This window comes from Danio aesculapii, chromosome 23, assembly GCF_903798145.1.
Source record: "Danio aesculapii chromosome 23, fDanAes4.1, whole genome shotgun sequence".
Classification (NCBI taxonomy): Eukaryota; Metazoa; Chordata; class Actinopteri; order Cypriniformes; family Danionidae; genus Danio; species Danio aesculapii.
In genome coordinates, this window is record NC_079457.1 from 41,941,156 (window position 1) to 41,956,086 (window position 14,931).

The following is a 14,931-nucleotide window of genomic DNA, read 5'->3' on the forward strand; positions in this document are numbered from 1 at the left end:
AAAACAATGTGTTTACATTCACTCTTTTGCTAACTAGCCAGTGTCTAGTAGTTTTCCAAAGTTACTAGCCACTCTGTATTTTCACTAGCCACAACTTTAATATGCTTAGATTTCACTTTGCTAAGATGCTTAGATTTCACTTTTCACACATGCTAAGATATTTAATTGCATATAATATATAATAATTATAATAATATAAGTACTTAATTGTAAGAATTTTTACTTGATTTAGGTCATTTAAAATCCTTCTGACCACCCCATGTGTAATATGCATAGTATACCGTCTGGTTTAAAGTAGTTAACATTTGAAGTAGATCAAACCCTTTCATCAAAGTTGATGTAAAACAAAGGCACCAGTTTTTGTCTTAGGACAACTTTGATAAACTTTTTTGATCCACTTCAAATGTTGACTAATACCAAAGTCTCTTTAAGACAAGTCACTTAGCGGCCATCTTTGAAACATCTTTTAGGCAGGATGCTCGGGCAATTTCTGCACATTTTTCACATCAATTTCTCCAAAACTGTTTGCCAAGCTTAAGATTACATTGCATATTTGGATCCACCAATAAAATGAAACAACAACTGTCTCTTAAGTTTAATTTCTAAACGTCCGAATCAAACAAAATCTGCATATTTTCAGGTTGCTCGAGCTAAAGTGCATGCACACTCGAAAGGAATAAGATGACGACACTAACCTCATTTATGGCCGTTCTACACATTATCATGCTCTGGATAATGATCGTCTGATCGCGCTGGTCTTCTCTAGTAATTCACAACTTAGTCTTGATGGCGAATCTCCTCCAGAAATGACAGCGACTCTTTGTTTACAAGTTTGTGGGCGTTTAAATAGTCGCTGTCATGTGATGAGCGTTGACAGGACGGACTGTACCTGACGTCCGTTTCATATAGATTACAAAACCAAAAAGCTTTTGTTTCAAGTGTTGTTGGCTCATTTTAAAGCACAGATTTCAAGCTTGATTTGGATATATTTCTTATGTCTGTGAAGCGAGTATTCACTGAGATTCCAGTGTGTTTGTTGACCACAAAAACTGTTGTAAAAGCCAGACCTGGAGAAATGTCAGTCTATTGCGATCGATGATTGGCTCCTGTACTAGTAGGCGGGGCTTCATTCACCATATTGACTGTTACTCTTTTCCCCATTCAAAACTATTCGAGTGACACATCTTGTGTATTCTATAGTATTTGCTATTATACACTACAGGCCATACCATATAAATAGACAATAAAAGCCCAAAATTATTGTGTTTTTTTTTTTGTCTTTAAGTTTTATGTTTGTTTGTTTGTTTGTTTGTTTGTTTTCTTTCTCACTTTTGTCCAGGTGTGAAAAACGCAGATGAGGCAGAGTTGAGGCAAGTGGCATCTGAACCTCTGGAGCTGAATGTGTATAAGGTGAATGATTTTCCTCTGCTCAGTAAACTGGTGGGAAAACTAGCACGCATCCTCTGTGGCAAGATTGAAGACCGTATTAAAGCCAAGAGTAGGTCAATCACATATTTGTTTTTATCAAATTGACAAATCCGTACTGTACACTCACATTAAAATTAAACGCTGTGTCTTTTGTGAGAAGGAATGGAGCATCCGACTCAGGAGCCAGTTCTGTCATTTCCCAGCCCAACTGATCTGCAGTATGTAGGACTGGGCTCGAGAGAGGTGCGTCTGCGCTGGACCGTCCCCAGCAGAAATCCCCAGCAATACAGAGTGGTTTACCACACCGCTGAAGGACAGAGTCTCAATGAGGTGAGACAAGGGTCTAGCATTACCATGGACATTATTTGGTGTTATTTCTCTCACTTTGTATTCAATCATGAGCTTTTAAATACTGCATTTTTACATTTAAATACTAGTATGTGCTGCATTAGCTTGTCGATATTATGTGCTCGCTTTTGGATGCAGCAAAAATATTTATTTTAATTTTATCACATTGCTTAGCATAATAGCCTTGCTAAAGTATTTATTTACAATTTGTATTTAAATGTTGTTATGAGAGTTTTGTTTTAAAACTGTTGTTTAAAACAAAAAGAATGAGGATTTTCATTGTTTTAAGCAGTTTTAATCACTTCTGTTTTTGGCCTAAAAGCTGTTTCAGAGCCCGAAAAGCAGTTTCCTGTAGCGCAGAATGACAAGTTTTTTCAAACTCCCTCAGGTCACTTGATTTTCACTTGAAGCTAAATTAAAAGTTTGGAATAAAGGAATATAAAATGTTGGGGGAAAATACCAACACAGGCTCATTCTGAAAAGGTAGCCCTATATACATTTCTAGAGATCATGAATTATGTATAAAGAAGTACGTATGGCTGCATTTCGTCTTTAAAACAAAAGCTATGGGTCGTTCCTCTTCTCGCTTACCAGCTGGCTGCTTACCTCCGTATGGGTGGCTTTTCCGCTATTACCAGTTTGTCCGGTAGCTCGACATGTATATTAGCAGACTTGAGACACATAGTGTAATTGACCGCAACAAAGGGGTTCGAGTCCGATGTAGAACGGTTCCAGAAAGCAGGTAAAACGAAACCAAAAGCTAAAAAATAAAGTAAAACAAGTAAATAACAGGGTGAGAATGTGGTAAAATCTGAAAACGTGGCTTTTCTTTTTCTGGGTTGCTTTTAAAACACTGCAGTTGGGTTTAGAGAAGTGGGTGGGCGCTGGTCAGTCGGTGCTTTTGAAAACACTATTGACTGGGTTTAGGAGGAGGGTGGGGGGGATCGGTCGATTGGTAAGTCAGAAAGTTGACAGTGGCCTCTGGTGAATTTACACGAACAGCAGGCACAAATGGCACTCGCGAGAGAAATTTAAGGTCTGAAAAAGAGTACACAGCAGCTTTTGGTGAACTCGCGAAAACAAAAACTCCAAAAAAACGTAGCTCCTGGGACATATTTTGCACTTTCCAGAAATGGAGCGAAAATAGGGGTACACAATCAGAATGAGCCTGGGATGAAAAATACTTTTGTAAAGTATTACAGTACAAATGTATTATACAACCCATCATAAAAAAACACACATGTTTTATAAATGTTGAAACTTGTTTGAAATGAAAAACTGTAGCCTGTTGTCATTCATTTTACAAATTAACTGCCCAGCACATTCAACTTCTTTCAGAAATCTGAATATGGCCATCTGAATAATAAGAAAATAATACATAATAATAATAATAATAGTAATAATAGTAATAAGAATCATTGTAGCTGCCCTTTGGCATCCGTGAACGAGACAGAAAGTTTCTGACGGGTGCTGCTTTCTTTATTTTGCTCAAGACGAGAGCCATTAAACTTTTGCTGCGTAGCACCGTGAAACAACAAAAATCAATGAATACAACTCGAATACAGAAAAATATGACTATGTACAGAGAAATAAATGTAAACTAAACGATAAAGTATATAAAGACAGTTTGAATCCACTAATAAAAAGGCAGAGCTCACGATTAACATACAGTATACATACAAACGAACTCATATGGCTTAAATAATCAACTTCACAAACCACGCTCCGCTTTACCAAAGGTTCTAGGATTTAAATTGAGCAGGATTAGGCCTCCTTTCTTCATAAATCGCTACCCAACTCCATGAACTGCACAGAAACAGGTATCCTCTTTGCTCTGCTAGTCTGACTAACCTAATTGTTTGACTACGGAAAACATGTGACATGCTCTGAAGCTTTGAACAAATTTAAAGTGATATGATCATTTAGTGGTCACTTACAATCATGTTATTCAAATACAAATTACAAATTTTCAGCCTCTTTTGTTAAAAAAAATTTTTTTCTTGGTCGTTTTGTGTTTTAGGTATGTCCAAGGTTAAAAATTTCTCCATTTAACATCATTATATAATGAAAGCTGCCCATTTCGATCACTTCTCAGGTAGATTGCATGCTTTCTTGTGCAGCTGGTTGTTGGAATTATTGTTTGCATTTGCCAAACTGATTGCTGATGTCAAAAACTCAAACAGTTACAGTGAATAGTGCGAGTGTTGCTTGTTGCCACAATCAATATGTTGTCATTTGTCATTGCGTTGGCAATAAGAGTGCATTTATGAATCATAGTAAAGTTTTGGTTATATGTGAACTTCAGAATCTAGCTGATTTCTTTTGTTAATTTACAGTTTTGTGAGTGTTGTGAATTTGAACATCTTCCCCTTATCACATATTGTTTTTCATCCAATATGAAGTGAAATATGCATAAGTTGGTGTCTGTCAGCCATCGGTACATGCTTGAGGCTGTTATCCTGTAAAAGTGTGAAAACCTATAATTACTCAAATGGCTGTGTTTATTTGTCCTACTTTTGAGCACTGCGAGTTGAGGAAACTTTGGCTTGTGGCGCCATCTATGGGACATTTACTGCGCTGCATTCAATATTGGCATTCAAAAAACCTACTTTGTGTAAATATAGGGTATGCATGTTGGTTGATTTCAGCTGGTGGTGAATGGAACAGAGTCCACAACTCTGCTGACAGGACTGTCCTCACAGACACAGTACCATCTGTCCATCTTCCCCGTCTATGAGAATAAAGTGGGCTCCGCTCTCAGAGGCACCTTCACCACATGTGAGTTTCAGCTTATATATAAAATGGATTCAGTTATTTCTAAAGTGCTGTTACACGGAGCCAAGTTTTTTCAATACATTTTAAACATAAAAGTCAACTAAAAACTAACTGCTGATAACTATGCCTACACAGAATCTGCGCGCACAGAAATTTGCAGATTTCTGCAGATTTTTAGCCCATTATTGAGTCTATGTATTTACTTGTGTTAATGTGTGTAAATTTTATATTTATTCAGTTTTTAAAATGAATTACTAATATTATTGTGATATAATAATAGTAATATTAAAAGGTCCATAAGATTTATTTACAATACAGTTTGTAAATTATTTTCTGTCTTTTACTAGACATATTTTATGAGAGACTTGCTTTGTTTACCAAATAAGTGGATCTAATTGGATTTGCATTGCAAACACTAAATAAAAATTAAAAGGTAATATTTTTTATTTCTTATATTAAGTTTTTAGTTATGATACTCCCAAAATCATTCTGCATAAATCAGAAGATTTTTTACAAAATTCTGCGTGGAAATAGCAAAAAATGTCTGCAGATTCTGTCAAGCCCTACTAATAACTAATTTCTTTTGTCTTTGACATGATAACGGTGCATAAAAATGTACTTGGATACTAGTAGCTTAAAGTGTCATTTAAAGTCTTAACCTTAGGCAAGTCATTGGACAACAGTGGTTTATTCTGTAGCCAATCAAAAAATAATAATAATCTTAAAGGGGCTAAGAATATAGACTTTTATTTGATACATTTTAACAGTATTTTTATTCAAAGCAAACTTAAAAATATAAGATTTTCTCCTGAAATAAAATAAATGTATAATAGTGAAAAATACTGTGAAAAATAAATTTCTTTTTTTATCCTTGCTTATTTGGGGATTATTTGAAAAAGAATTGCAATTGCAAAGGAGGGCTAATGATTTTGTTTTCATCTCTCTCTTGTTACGACCTTGGTCAAGGACGTAATATAAAAACCACTGGACAAATATAATCACTTTTAAGAACCCTTGGAGTGGGGTCTGTTTATTTTATTATTTTTTTTCTTCTTTTTTAAACACCCAAAATGTGAAGAAAAATAATAAACAAAAAATATATCCCCTGTCTAAACACCCAAATAAATGCATACAACTAACAAAATAACAGAAATAAAAAACAAAACTACTCCTGTTTCGCTAACGATATATAAAAACGAGAAAATATTTACAGAAAAGTGTCAAAATCTTACTGTTTCTCACCATGTATATGCAAAGTACAGTATTTACAATAACAACAAACAAACCAAAAACAAAATAACAGGGGGGGGGGGGGGGGGTGAAACACGAATGGATAAACAACTAACAAAAGTAAAAATTTATACTCACAAAAAGCGGGAATACACAATCAAAAAAAAAAAAACCTGCGCAACTATATTTTTCTACTACATCAAATGCCGAACAACAAAGACACACTCACACACCTGCGAACGCAACACTCTATATACAGTATATAAACAGTACAGTTAAAGTCAGAATTATTAGCCCACCTTTGAATGTTTTTTTTTTCTTTTTTAAATATTTCCCAAATGATGTTTAACAAAGCAAGGAAATTCTCACAGTATGTCTGATAATATATATATTTTTCATTTTAAAGTCTTATTTGTTTTATTTCGGCTAGAATAAAAGCAGTTTTATATCTTTTAAAAATCATTTTAAGGTCAAACTTATTAGCCCCTTTAAGCTATATTTTGTTTTGATAGTCTACAGAACAAACCATCATTAAACAATAACTTGCCTAATTACCCTAACCTGCCTAGTTAACCTAATTAACCTAGTGAAGCCTTTAAATGTCACTTTAGATATTTTTCAAGATACTTCTATACAGCTTAGTCAAATATTATCTACTGTCATCATGGCAAAGATAAAATAAATCAGTTATTAGAAATGAGTTATTAAAACTATTATGTTTAGAAATGAGTTGAAGAAAATCTTCTCTCCATTAAATAGAAATTAGGGAAAAAAAATAAACAAGGGGGCTAATAATTCTGACTTCAACTGTAGTTAAAAAGCCCAAGATCACACTGATCTGCAATGTAAAACTTGAAAATCGAAAATTCTACTGCTTGCTTGTAAGCCTGGCACTTATAAAACATTTTTAATTTGACATTACATTTGTTCTTCTGTTAAATGCATACAAAATCATGCTGGTCAAGTGCAGCTGACATTTAAGCGTAAAGGGGCAAAGTAATTTTGAAACTATGCAATAATAAACCCTCTCCTCTTTTAGTACCGTTGGCAATCCCTGAGGCTCTGGAGGTCACAGCCTCCTCTGCCAGCAGTCTGCGGGTGCGCTGGCAGCCGGCTGCAGGAGCTACACAGTACATGGCCTTATATTCAGCACTCAATGATGGAGAGCCTGATGATGCCAAAGAGGTGAGTGTAGGATTGTGTGTCGTGTCACCATGTGGCTCTTGTTTAGTTCTAATGGTTTTGTGGTTTTCTTTTTTGTGCCAGGTGAAGTTTGGACCTGCTCAGACAGATGTTGAATTGGTGGATTTGATCCCATCCACAGATTATTCAGTCACACTTTATGCACTGTATGATGAGGACCCCAGTGACCCAATCACAGCCATCGGCACCACATGTAAATATTGATTTGTTATACACATATACAGAAGGATACATCTCTCGACACTCTTAGAAAAAAGGTATGAAAGCATGGTGGTTCCTTTTGAAAGGATCATCTTTGCACCCTCTTTACACTGGTGGCTTGATTTTTTTCATCAAGCTATTCATTTAATGGTATATTTGTAACTGTGGAACACAAATAAATAAATATACATGAAAATAATCTTTCCATTGATAATAATAAGTAAATAAGTAATGCTATATTAACACAACTTATTTTTTTTTTCTTTTTGTGACCTAATCTAAAGTGAGGACTATATTTGCTTTGTAAATCCCTTATAAATGACAATTAAAGCCTCAGTTATTTTCTAAACAGGAAGAAAGGAAATGAAAAACAGAGTGATTCAAAACAAAAATATATGTATATATTTATATAATGTAATGTATATAAATATAATGTATATATTTCATGATATACTAATTAAACTATCGATTGAAAAATTAATCTTTCCGATCTTATCTAAAATAAAATTACTAGACAGTTTGAACATCGCTGAGTGACATGTTTTTTCATGTTCTTATGTTGTTAAATTATTATGTTGTTGTTGTTTTATCAAATTTCATGCAGTATTTTGACACTCCTGTCATTTCAGCAATGTTTAAACTGTACAATGTTTTTTTTTTTTCAGATAAGATTGCAAAGATTTATTTTTCAGTTGATATTGAGCCGTTTTTTTGTCATTTATAAGGGATTTATAAAGCCTGAACAGTCCTCACTTTAGATTGGGTCAAAAAGCATGAAGTATAAGCATATAAAATGTGTAAATATATACATGTTAATCTGAATATTCATTCATTTATTCATTTTCTTGTCGGCTTAGTCCCTTTATTAATTCGGGGTCGCCACAACGGAATGAACCGACAACTTATCCAGCACATTTTTACGCAGCGGATGCCCCTCCAATTGCAACCCATCTCTGGGAAACATCCACACACACTCATTCACACTCATACACTATGGACAATTTTGCCTACTCAATTCACCTGATCCACATGTCTTTGGACTGTGGGGAAACCGGAGCACCCGGAGGAAACCCACACGAACGCAGGGAGAACATGCAAACTCCACACAGTAACGCCAACTGACCCAGCCGAGGCGCGAAATAGTGACCTTCCTGCTGTGAGGCGACAGCACTACCTACTGCGCCACTGCGTCGTCGTTAATCTGAATAGTTTATTAAGAATTTACTTGCTCATTCTTAATTATTTTATTTAAAATTGTGTTTAAAAAAATCTACTCTTTGTTCAACAGCACTTGTTTTTTGCATATATTTTTGCATATATGTGTTTTTTAACTTTTAAATTTCACTGAAGGGCTAATAATATTGTCTTCAACTTTATAACATGTTATAACATGATTGACATGAGGGTGAGTAAATAGAACCTAGCAGAATTTTTATTTTTGACTTGAACTTACCCTTTGATAATGTTACAACAGAAATCGAGAAACAGAAATCGAGAAATAATGAAACAGAATCGAGAAAACAAACTCGCATAACCTACATTTTCTTAACTAATCACCATAATATGCAGTAAACCAGAAATGAATACAGCTGCTTCACCTGTTTATTTAAAAAAGCCCATTTTCTACATCAACTCTTTCATTTTTAGAGATAAAGATCAACTTGAATGGAAAATGTAAATAATTTTTTCTGTACTTCTGAACCCATCTGACAGAAAAAGAATACTGAATCATTTTGAACCAGTTTATTTAAATGAAACAGCTGAACTGAAGAGAATTCAGATCTTTTACTAATGTCTTTTGCTCATTCCCTCTGCTATTTCTCCATATTTTTTTTTTCAGTCCCACTGCCCTCTCCGCTCAGTTTGCAGTTTCCCATGGTCAGTCACAGCACTCTAAAGGTCACTTGGGTCCCTGGAGCTGTCGATGTTCCCGCCCACCGGATCATTTACAGCACCAATCATGGCAGTGATGTCAAACAGGTGAACAGAAGTCTCTTCTTACAGTTGAAGATAATTATTAGCCCTCCTGTGAAATTTTAATAATTGTTAACTTTTTTCAAATTTCAAGTTTTGATGTTTAACACAGAACACATATTACTATATATTTCTTTGTTTATATTACTGTATATACATTGTTTCTTTTAGTTTAACTTAAATAAATGTATATATATATATATATAGTACAGTGATCCCTCGTTATTCGCGGGGGTTACGTTCTAAAAATAACCGAAGTAGTCAGCTTTATTTTTTACAATTATTATAGATGTTTTAAAGCTGCAAAACCCCTCACTACACCCTTTATACACTTTTCTCAGACAGGCATTAACATTTTCACACTATTCTCTCTTGTTTAAACACTCTCAAAGTTCAAACCTTCGCAGAAAAATAAGTCCAGTATTATAGAATGAAACCAAAAATCAAAACTGTTTGATCTTCATTTATTTATTCCGTAACGGTGCCCTACAGCCGTATAACTTCTATTTTTCTTTAGCATGTCCAGAAGTTCAGCATTTTGTGTGATGGTTAGCATCTTCCTCTGCCTTTTGGGTGTTACCGCAGGTGCCTTTGGCAGTGCAGAACGACATCGTCGACATTCTGGGGAGAAAACTTGCAACATACATTACAGCACTTCAGAGTCTCATTGCTAGCAATTGAAGTTTTATGTACATTTGGCAAGCTGAACGCATTCTGTACTGTACAGGAGACACGGCACGGAGGAGATTGATTGACAGTGCACTACAGCCAATCAGGATGCAGAACACAATGTAAATTACAGAAAAAAAATCTGTGAAACTGTGAAGCTGCGTAAAGTGGATCGCGTTATAGCGAAGGACCACTGTATTTACATTTTTTTAAAAAGGCCAATATCATTAACATCTTTAACAAAATTATTATTATTATGATTGTTTCTTGACAGAACAAACCACTGTTGACTTGCCTAATTAACCTAATTAACTTAGTCAAGCCTTTAAATTGCGCTTTAAGCTGAATACTAGTATCTTGTAAATTATTATGTGCTGTTATCATGGCAATGATGAAAGAAATGAGTTATTATAAATGAGTTATTAAAATTATTACATTTAAAAATGTAAAGAAATGAAATATTTATCTTAATAATCTAAAAATGTTGTCTTTAACTGTATGTGTTTGTTCTACCCAAACATCGTCGTGCTATAAATCTCACTCTTTATCTGTTTTTCTCAGGTGGAGGTCAGAGGTGTGAATACAGTGTTGCTACAGAATCTGTCGTCCCTTTCCAGGTATCTTGTGTCAGTCCATTCACTCTACGAGAAAGGCATGTCCACCCCTGTCACGGCTAATGTTACTACCTGTAAGTCTGTGATGCATATAAATCTGTGCTCCAGTTTGAAAGACTGTTGCTCACGTGTGTGTTTGATCTTTCAGTGCGGGTTCCTGCTCCTTCAGATCTGAGGGTCACTAACTTCACCGGCAGTGAAATAACAGTGCGATGGGAAGCCGCAGCGGATGACGTGGTCTCTTATCTCATCAAATGGATCTCGCTCAATGGAGGAGACCTCAGCCAGGTTAGCTCCAACTCAAGTACTTCCTGCGTGCAGTCAAGACTGATTGAAATTCAGTGGAGATCAAATCATAATTTTTCCTGTCCTCTTGTTCAATTTGTCTTTTATGAACGATCAAAGATTGGGGGACTTGAAGTGTCCCTCAAGATTCTCTTATTATGAAAAGGAAAGCGTCTCTCTTTGGATTAAATCTGGACAACATCCTTTTAGAGGTTTTAATTCACTTTAGAACAGCTCATCTTCTTCAAAAGCTAACCTGGTGTCACACTAAAGTTTGAGCATGTGAAATTTGGTCAGATGGTGCAATGAAAATGGGCTGGATAATTAGCTTTTTAATTGAAATTTCTGGCACGTTTTGATCTTCTTTTAGTCTCATGCATTCATGTCATGCGAATTCACAGGTCAGAGTTTACAAACCTTGAACTTCCACATTCGGATGTGTTTGAATGGAAGTCTATGGGGCAAAAAGTGCAGTGTGACCAGAATATACAGTATTTTACCAGTTTGTCAGATAATTCTGAAAATCACCACCAGATGCCAGATTAACACCAATAAAAGGGAGGAAACCTAAAGTGAACCAGTGTTCTTTTTTCAGATATGTCAATGAAATATGCTTAAACTCGTTTTGTACTTCATTTAAAATGACTTAAAATAGTACTTAGCGGTGACCTTGAAATTTAGAAAGTGTTCTCTGATTTGAATCTTCACTGTTCCTTTGACGCTATATTGACATGTGGCAATGTTTCCACCTGGTTTTAACATGCATTCATATCGTCCTTGTGACCAGTATTTGAATTTCATCTAGACCCTTTTTAGTCATTAAAAAACTAGAAATGTAGTGCAGTGCAAGCGCAATAATGAATAACTAAACCCATATTACATGGCTTACAAGTTGCCTCACAGCAAGAAGGTTGCTGGTTCAAGTCCCGGCTGCGCCAGCTGGTATTTCTGTGTGGAGTTTGCATGTTCTCCCCGTGTTTGCGTGGGTTTCCTCCGGGTGTTCCGGTTTCCCCCACAGTCCAAAGCCATGCGGTATAGGTGAATTGAATAAACTAAATTGAGTGTGTGTGAATTTGAGAGTGTATGGGTGTTTCCTGTGTAAAACATATGCTGGAATAGTTGGCGGTTCATTGTGGTGTGGTGACCCCTGATAAATAAGGAACTAAGCTGAAGGAAAATGAATCAATGAATGAACGAGTGAGCAGAAAAGCGCATTAATAGGATGGCCATGGCAATGATTTCAGACATATCCCCTGTATTGTAGTAAAACACAACACACCCTGCATTGTAGTACAACACATCTTTTTCTCACAACATGTTTAATAATAATTGTGTTTCTGGTCAGTAGGCGTGGAGTATCAACCAAGCAAATTTAGCGTTTAAAAGACATCTAATAGACTTCCAAACATAGACATTTTGCCTAAAACAAGACTGAATCTGGGCTGTCAATAGTCCAATAAGTCATCAACCAAACAGATTAGACCGACTTCATGTGCAGTCTGTGTATTTGATGACTATAGTCTATTTTTGGACTATTGTTAGATGCCTATTACTTTTGAACTGACAGCCTTAGGTTTTAGGACAGTGGTAGGGAACCTATGGCTCTCGAGCTACATGTGGCTCTTCGACCAAAAAATACATGGCTCTCCAGCTGTCTCAATTCAATAATATTTTTCAGTTAAAAAAATTTGAACTATCACTAGAAATCAGTTTCCTATTGAAAATACAATTACAATTTTTACGTTTTGACCAATGCACGTGCGCGGTGCTGTGGATAAACTTTAATCGTGACACCAATAAAGGGCAAACGTGTGTGCGTGGTTCCCATATAAATATACGTTGTTTTGCCCTTTGTTTACTCAATAATAGTAAAATATTATTTTTGTTCTTCAAAACTAGTGAAAATTAATATAATAACTATAATAAATGTTCTTTAAAACTAGCCTAAATTACTGCTGCATACTTGAATTTGAATAATTTCAAGAAACTATGTAATTTTTTTATAATAGTAAAATGTTTGTTTATTTTAAATTGTGTTGCTTTTCAGAAAAAAAAAGAGTTTATTTTCCAGAATTTAAATAAATGTTCTTTCTTCATTCATGGACTTGCTCAACATGTGATGCTTCATATTTGTTTATTTTTGAGTTGTGCGTGAACATAAATAAAGGTTTTGTTTAAACCTGCTTAATTTAGTAGTTTAGTAGTCGTATTTTATTGGGGTGCATATATGCGTACAGTTGAAGTCAGAATTATTAGCCCCCCTTTGAATTTTTTTCCTTTTTAAAATATATCCCAAATGCTGTTTAACAGAGCAAGGAAATTTTCACAGTATGTCTGATAATATTGTTTCTTCTGGAGAAAGTCTTTTTGTTTTATTTCGGCTAGAATAAAAGCAGTTTTAAATTTTTTAACCACCATTTTAAGGTCAATATTATTAGCCCCTTTAAGCAATTTTTCTGATAGTCTACAGAACAAACCATCATTATACAATAACTTGCCTAATTACCCTAACCTGCCTAGTTAACCTAATTAACCTAGTTAAGCCTTTAAATGTCATTTAAGCTGTATCGAAGAGTCTTGAAAAATATCTAGTCAAATATTATTTACTGTCATCATGCAAAGATAAAATAAATGAGTTATTAGAAATGAGTTATTAAAACTATTATGTTTAGAAATGTGTTGAAAAAATCTGCTCTCCGTTAAACAGAAATTAGGGGAAAAATAAACAGGGGGGCTAATAATTCAGGGGGGCTAATAATTCTGACTTCAACTGTATACCCCAATGGCTCTTTTAAAAAATGCATTTGCCAAAAAAATCAGAAATGGCTCTTTGCTGAAAAAAGATTACCCACCCCTGTTTTAGGATGTCTATTAGATGCATTTTAGATTTTTAGAAGATAAATAAAAGATAAAATAAAAAAATACCAATCAACCACTCATTAAAATTAGACTTGTTGATTAAGTAGCTTAGATTCATCATTGCATTTACATACTGCTACTCTCTGATCCCACTTGTAATTAGCTTTAGATAAAAGCATCTGCTAAATGGCTAAAAGCAAATGTCTTTTAAACGCAAAATTGCTTGCTGGGTTGGGTCTCTTTTGTGAATGTTTGAAAACATCCAACCACATGAGTGTTTATACCTATCAAATGCATTTCCAACTACCTATAGAAATAGTTGAAATTAACAATTGAAAAGGATTGATCAAAACACATCATAATACAGGGTGTAAACATTGGCTGTGATTTTATATTATTACTTGGTAATATATTGCAGCTGACGGTAAATGGGGAAAGTGAGGGTGCAATCTTGGAAAAGGTTGAAGAAGACAAGGAATATCAGATTTCTCTCTCTGCATCATATGCTGACGGCGCTCAGAGTGAAGCTGTGGCAATCAGATACAGCACTTGTGAGTATACAGTATAATGCATACACACATGAAAACCTTGGACAACAAAAGATGTATCATTTTCTTGCCCCTTTTTTTTCTTTAGTATCTGGAGGTGGTCCAAGCAGTTTATCCATCTCAGAAGAGACTGCAGTCAGTATGCTGGTGACCTGGGTTCATCCCAATGCGCATGTGCAGCAGTACCGTGTGTCATATACTCCGCTCAATGGAGATGCAAGGGAAAACACGGTGAGTGCTTTTAGAAACGAGAACCCTATTATTTAGCACAGAAGAGTGGTTTTGCCTCCATTCATGTACTTTATAGATTGATTCCTTATTAAGGGAGCAGATGGTTTAGAGGCTCTCATAGTAAGCACTCGAGTATAAAGGCACACAAAACCACTCGGATGCCCCTAGTAACTGCGGTGCAATAGCCTGACAACCACTCACAAAAGAGCTGGAGATTGGATGGGTGCAGGCAGACATCAATATTATTCGTTTCAATGTAGTAACCTTGTAGAACTGAAATAAAAATAAAAAAGTACCATTTTAATTAAAAGCGTTCATAACACAATGTTTTACAATCTATTACAAGTGGTCGAAAGATTGTCCTGAAAGGATTAAGCCTTGCTGTTGGGGAGGTTTTCATCCTCTCTGGGATGATTATGAGTTTAATTTGGCCATGAAACCTGGTTTTCCCTGTTGGGAAGAGGTAAATTTTTCATTTAAACTATTTATCATCAGTTGTAGTGCAAAAAAGCTTAGTTTCTGCCTTCAGTATGTCAAAATAGGCAGCTCAGCTCTCAGAACATGGT

The 14,931-nt window shown here is 35.2% G+C and overlaps 1 protein-coding gene across 1 annotated transcript in view; it reads left to right on the plus strand.

Annotated features, from left to right (window-relative positions):
* Window positions 1–14,931, plus strand: part of LOC130217696 (collagen alpha-1(XX) chain) — a 65,693-nt gene that overhangs the window by 28,317 nt on the left and 22,445 nt on the right. Inside the window, exons 10-19 of the mRNA XM_056449862.1 lie at window positions 1,340–1,498; window positions 1,589–1,758; window positions 4,425–4,554; window positions 6,821–6,966; window positions 7,048–7,177; window positions 9,026–9,165; window positions 10,390–10,516; window positions 10,591–10,730; window positions 14,005–14,137; window positions 14,223–14,365. Coding sequence (XP_056305837.1) covers window positions 1,340–1,498; window positions 1,589–1,758; window positions 4,425–4,554; window positions 6,821–6,966; window positions 7,048–7,177; window positions 9,026–9,165; window positions 10,390–10,516; window positions 10,591–10,730; window positions 14,005–14,137; window positions 14,223–14,365 — 1,418 coding nt within the window. The remainder of the gene's footprint in view (window positions 1–1,339; window positions 1,499–1,588; window positions 1,759–4,424; window positions 4,555–6,820; window positions 6,967–7,047; window positions 7,178–9,025; window positions 9,166–10,389; window positions 10,517–10,590; window positions 10,731–14,004; window positions 14,138–14,222; window positions 14,366–14,931) is intronic.